The sequence below is a fragment of the Uloborus diversus genome, chromosome 1, assembly GCF_026930045.1.
Source record: "Uloborus diversus isolate 005 chromosome 1, Udiv.v.3.1, whole genome shotgun sequence".
Classification (NCBI taxonomy): domain Eukaryota; kingdom Metazoa; phylum Arthropoda; class Arachnida; order Araneae; family Uloboridae; genus Uloborus; species Uloborus diversus.
In genome coordinates, this window is record NC_072731.1 from 211635907 (window position 1) to 211642090 (window position 6184).

Sequence of the window (6184 nt, forward strand, 5' to 3'; positions counted from 1 at the left end):
AATACATTGGTGTTCGAACTTAAATGTAAACATTTAAATACTCAACATTTTTTTGAATTGTAAATAATTAATTAAATTAATTAATAATAAACAATAAAAATAAGATACCGCAATATTCGAAATTTTCCTACAGCAATTTATGCATGCTAAAAATTATTGTTAAACTTAGATCAACATAGAAATTAAAACTTTTTATCTAATTCTAATTTATAATTAGGCAGTTTATACAAAGTATTAAAAATTCTATAAATACCAGCTCAGAGCTTTTAACTTGATTCATTAATCGAATGCAATATCAAACTGAAACTTGGATTTGGTTTAACATAGCAATTTATTGGGTATGAGATTAAAATGGTTACCATTGCCCAAAATGTTTATAATTAAGGCTTTGCAACAATCTCATTCAAGGGCACCCATATAGGGGGGCAAGGGAGGGCTCGAGCCCCCCCCCCCTTTTCAAATTAGAACTTCCTTGCTTTTAGTACTTTTTCCTTTACACAAATGTAAAAATATTTCTTCTCCACCCCTTTTAATGAATAAGTTATTAAAAATGTCTAATTTTAATGACTCTAATCTGTCCTGAAATTGTTTTCTACGGTAAAAATATCCAGCTAAACCACGGGGAAAATATTTGAGTCCCCCCTTGCGACTTTGAATATGGGCGCCCATGATCTCATTTGACCTTAAAAGTGTGTTTCGTTATCTTGAGTGTTTCTATGATCATAAATGGATCCTAATAACCTGTCATTTGTACAAATGACAGGTATTTTTATTTTACACTTCACTAGTAATTTTTTTAGATGTTTTGTTTTCTTTTTAATATATTTGCCTGTCACCTCCCTAACTTTGGTTGCTTTACTAGCCCCCAAAAAGGAACAGCTGGTATTAGATGACAGCTGATCAGCAAGCTGTATGGTTTACGTTTATAGTTAGTTGTTTATATTATGACTGTGAGATTGGTAACTACTTTTTATTTAAAATACACTTTCTTTTTCTTGATCCCTCTTTCAACTGCTGCATTAGTTTTATCAAGGGCAGTATGTTCTTTTAAGCCACTTTTTATTTTCTACAAATGATTTATAAACATTATGTATAATTCCAGTTTAAATACAGTGAAACTTCAGTAACTGGACACACTGATAATCCAGGTAACTCGACATTTATTTTTCTTAGGGTCTGCCTAATGCTAACTTCAATGGTTGAAAAGCTTTCTAGCTTGACACACATTTTGCTAGAACTCCTATAAGTCAAACATCTAATTGTTATTCTAGTTCAATTCATTCTTTCATATTGACCTTTTCTCAAAATTTTAGAAAAGTTCTTTCTGAGAATTCTATCTTTTATCCAGGGAAGTCAGCAACCACTCTGTGCTGTTAGTGCAATTCTGATAGGGTAGGATAAAATGTACTCCATGGGAGGCGTGTAGAGAAAGAAGGCACCATTACTTGTTTTCTAAACAAGTGTGAGCAGGACTTGTTTTTTTAGCAGACCTGACTAACAAGAAGCTTTTATCTCTTTTCAACAATTATGTATTTATTCCTCACAAGATATTCAAATCCATTATTGTTTTTAAAAAGAAAGAAAACAAAAATAATAGAAAATTCATTTACTGGAATTAATTTTCATAATGTGAAAGTTAAGCATTAATAAGCATAAGTGATACAAAATTTTGGAACCCCAGTAAATTGAGGAAAAGTTACGAGTTATGTCATTAAGCTAGGGGGGGGGGGAATCTGGACAAAAAAAATTCCATGCAAATAATAATTTGTTTTCCAACCGTCATTAAAAAATATAAAAATCCATTGAATACAAGAGGTGCATAAATACTAATTTATTTCTTCATTTGCTTTGAGGGGAGGAGGAAAGGTAATTTACTTCATTTAGTCATATTATTACTAAACAATCAGGCCATTAATTTTTAAGGGGTGTTAAATGTAATTTCAAGGAATTAAAAGGATGAATTTGTCATTATACAGCAGTAAAACTATAATGGAAAAGCAGTTGCACGATAGCAATTTCTCTCAAACGTAAGGGGGGGGGGGGAGGGTGGATCCTGAAAGTACTAGTACATAACTGTATGATTATGAATTGGTGTTAAGAATTTACTTTTGTTTTAACTTGTCTGGACTAAAATGCAGTAATCCATATGCAGATATTGTTGTCTGCAACTTTTGAATTTCATGATATCTTATTTTCAAATAATTGTAATAATTTTTAACTATTTCAAATAAAAAAATAGCTTGAATATTAAATTTATATGTTTGAGTTCAATATTTAACACACTTTATATTTAAATTTTTTATATAATTACTGGGAACCCTTGTTTCAAAGACATGGAAAAACTTTTCTCTATGATGCTTTTGTTGTTTCTAGGGGGGAGGGGACAGAATCCCTAAAAGACTCATAACTTTTTTCATAGGAAAAGTTAAAGCACATACTCATGATCATTTTCTCTTTAAATCATGATTTTTAAAACTGACCCTGATAAAAATTTAGAATTTCAACAATGGTTTTTTTTGACCAAAAAAAAAAAAAATAATAATCAAAATGTTTAACTTTCTGATTTTTAAAAAATTCTTTGTATAAACTAAGATTATTATAATATTTTTTATAAAAATATTCAAAATCTTAAAATTTTTTATGAAAATTTTCAAGAAGGTAATATTATTAGTTGCTGAGAAACATTTTTTTTACCCATTAACAACAGCTCAGTTAGTGTCTTTGAAAATGACAAAAAAATGCAAAATCGAAAAATTTCAAAAGTCTATAAATTAAAATACATTGAGATTGAAACAAAAGAAACTAAGAGGTTGCTTTTAACCACAAAATAAGGAAGTATACCAAGTTTCATCAAAATCTAGATGGTAGGTGTTGAAATCCCATTTTTGTGGTTGATTTGAAAAATTTTAAACTATTTCAAATAAAAAAAAGCTTAAGTATATTTTTTTTTATATTTGAGTTCCATATTCAACACATTATATTTTAATTTTTGTCATAATTGTTGACAATTCTGTTTTTAAGAATATGGAAGAGATTGTATGATGTTTTATGCTTTTTTTCCAGAATGGGGGGGGGGGGGGCAGAATCCCTTAAAGTCCCCTAATGTTTTTCATTGGATAAGTTAGAGTACATATTCATGATCATTTCTTAAAAAAATCGTGATTTTTAAAACTGACCCTTTTGTTGAAATTCAGTTTTTTGCCAACATCTTTTTTTGAAAAAAAAATTCAAAATTTTCAATTTTCTAATTTTTTAAAAAAATTTTGTGCAAACTAAGATTATTGAAATATTTTTTATCAACATGTTCAAAGTCTTTCTATTTTGTGTAAAAATTTTCAAAAAGATTATAGCATTAGTTACCAAGAAATAATTTTTTTCGTAAACAACAACATCTCAGTTTGAGTGTCTCAAAAATGACAAAAAATGTAAAATCGCCAAATTTCAAAAGGCTGTAAAATCAAAATGCATTGATACTGAAAGAAAAAAAAATAGGGGGTTGCTTGTAACCCTAAAGGGATGAAGTATACCAAGTTTGATCAAATTCCGAGACGGTGGGTGTTAAAATCCCATTTTTGTGGTTGATTTGACGTGGAACGACCCTCTATAGAAAGACAAATGCACTTCTTGGAATTCAATATTGTCTAACAATTTAGCTGCCTAATTGACAGTTACATCCTTCAAAAGTTTTACAAATACTGCAAGTTTTAATTCTAAAATAAATTCTGATTGTTACACTTGAATGCGTGAATACATAAAATATATTTTTATAATACCTTCCATACAATGAACAATACTAATTCATAAGACTGAAGAAGAAATGCTTACATTTTTTCTCTGTGAACTGATGCAACAGACAGGATTTACCAACTCCCATATCACCAATAATAATATATTTGAAAATATAACTATAATTATAAGGGCCCCCCGACATGATCAACCAGTTTCAATTGCACACCTGAAAATAAATACATAGAGTTAATGATAAAAATGGACAATTCTTTCTTCTTAAACATTCATTCTTAATCTATTTCTTAGCGTTTCTTCAGTGGAAACATTTAAATGGATTGACCGAATAGAATGCTAAAGTAATGGTTGTATTTTAGGAAAGAACGTGAATAAAACTTGGACGTATGTAATTAATAAAGTTTGTTATATGACTTTACGGTACACATGTGCACCTAAAAAAAGTTTGCTTTTATGATGAAGTTTTGTTAAAGCTTCAACGGATCAAGAGGGCGCTTAGAGAAATGCAAAAAAGGGGAGATTGAACGTTAACTTAAATGGGGCAGGAAGCTATGTCCTTCTAAAAATGCCTCTGTAGGATATCAGAATTTTTATCATGATTTGAATCAAAACTATAACCTGCCAACACCATACAGCAAATATTTACAAAATTAGGTATACTAAAGTCTCAGTATAGAAACTGTTACGAAATAGTTTAGTTTAACTAAGGTTTAAACAATTATCACTTTTAGTACTTGCATTAGCAGACTAATTTTTAATGATCCTGTTAAATAATTAAAGTTATTTAATAATTAAATTTAATTTTTTTTGCAAAAAAAAGCAAAGAAAACAACACTTTCGATTCGAATCAACATTTAGATGATTCACGACGGTAATCATTTTTCTATGATGAATGAGATATAAACAATGCGTTATACTAATCTTCTTACTAAAATGAAAGCCGACATGGAAATAATGCATGTAAAATTCAACTAACTGTGCATATAAATGAAAATTTATTACATCTTTTAAAGAATGATAAACACAAAGAAATTTTTCTCAGGTACAATAGAAAAATATGTCAAGCACTTGAAAAGTGGTTAGTCCTGATCAACCCCTTTGCAATCATATGACCAACGAACGAAATGTCAATCATAACGGTATGCTATAATTAAGTTTTCATAAACATCAAAAGCTAACCCATCCTTGGTGATAAAAATACCACCATCAAGGAAGAATTTATGAGCAAGATTACTTTATTGAACATGCCAATACCAAAACGAAACAAAAAATAGGAAAACATATTTTTGACGCATGTTTAATTTACTACGCATAACATGTTAATGACGCATTGAAATACACAACAACAATAATTTTACGCTTACCAATTTAGAATCAAAATTTAGATAAGTTCTATTATGCCGTAGTGAAAGCGGCTTGAAAGAAGGAACGAAATATTATTTTTACTTCCCGGATGAACACAACTCAGACGACAAAGATGGCCACCCCTTCTATTAGAGCTGTTGCCATAGGTTATTATAAAATATTTAGAATACATCTGCATTTTTGATCTCTCAAAAAGTAAAACCATTCGCTGACGGAAGTCCCCAAATTTTATTACGCTTATTTATCATTTCCGTTGAGTGTTTATTGGAATATTTTTTGACGACTGGTATGTATGTATTGGTATGTTATGAAACCAAAAAATCTACAGTTCTCAATATTTCATTGGATTCAAGAACTTACTCCCTGATTTCATGTTTTGAAAAATGTTAGTTTTTCTCTTTAGTAACTATTTTTTATGCTAAAAACATCATTAAAAACGGATTTTAAAAGAAACGAACCAGAGTTTCTATCAGCGAGAATGCTGATACTTCCTTCGACTATTATTGTCGTCAAAGGTGACTTACAAAATGTTAGAGTCCTTATATAGGGAGTAGGAACTCTGCAAAGGCTGCATTTGAGAACATGAAGGGAACGGAATGGTGATCAGTACTTTCCTCTGGAAATTTTTAAAATCCAAAAAACTCAATTTAAGACAATTTTCGATTCGGTACTACAGGGGTGCCCCACCTAGAAAGGGTTCAAGGCGTATACTGCGCCATTGATATTTTCAAGAAGGCAGTATTTTAAGCAGCATTTTTCTCTCCTTTGTTGGTGGGGGGGGGGGGGCTTTCGATTTTGGGGAAGGACGTTTTGGCAATTGTGGGGGGTGCGCCCTTGCTCTTGGGGCATTCCTAGACATTAGAAGAAGGGCTGGTTCGGAGCGCTCCAACTAGACCCGGATCTACGCACCTGCAGTGGGGCGGTGAAGGGCCCTGGTGATTTTTTTCAGGGAGACTAAACATTTGTAGACCAGTACCTGGTTCCAATGGAAAATTTTCAAAACATAAACGCAGTGGTTGGAAGTAGCGCGCTACAAGTAGCGACGCTACTGTAGTAGCTACATTTTTTAGTAGTT

The 6184-nt window shown here is 31.0% G+C and overlaps 1 protein-coding gene across 1 annotated transcript in view; it reads right to left on the reverse strand.

The window, feature by feature from the left end:
• Nucleotides 1-5238, reverse strand: part of LOC129234156 (ras-related protein Rab-14) — a 34158-nt gene extending 28920 nt beyond the window's left edge. The window contains exons 1-2 of the mRNA XM_054868059.1: nucleotides 5109-5238; nucleotides 3826-3955 (exon numbers count right to left, since the gene is read on the reverse strand). Of these exons, the coding sequence (XP_054724034.1) occupies nucleotides 3826-3931 (106 nt within the window). The 5' untranslated portion in view covers nucleotides 3932-3955; nucleotides 5109-5238. The remainder of the gene's footprint in view (nucleotides 1-3825; nucleotides 3956-5108) is intronic.
• Between the last annotated feature and the right edge of the window lie 946 nt (nucleotides 5239-6184).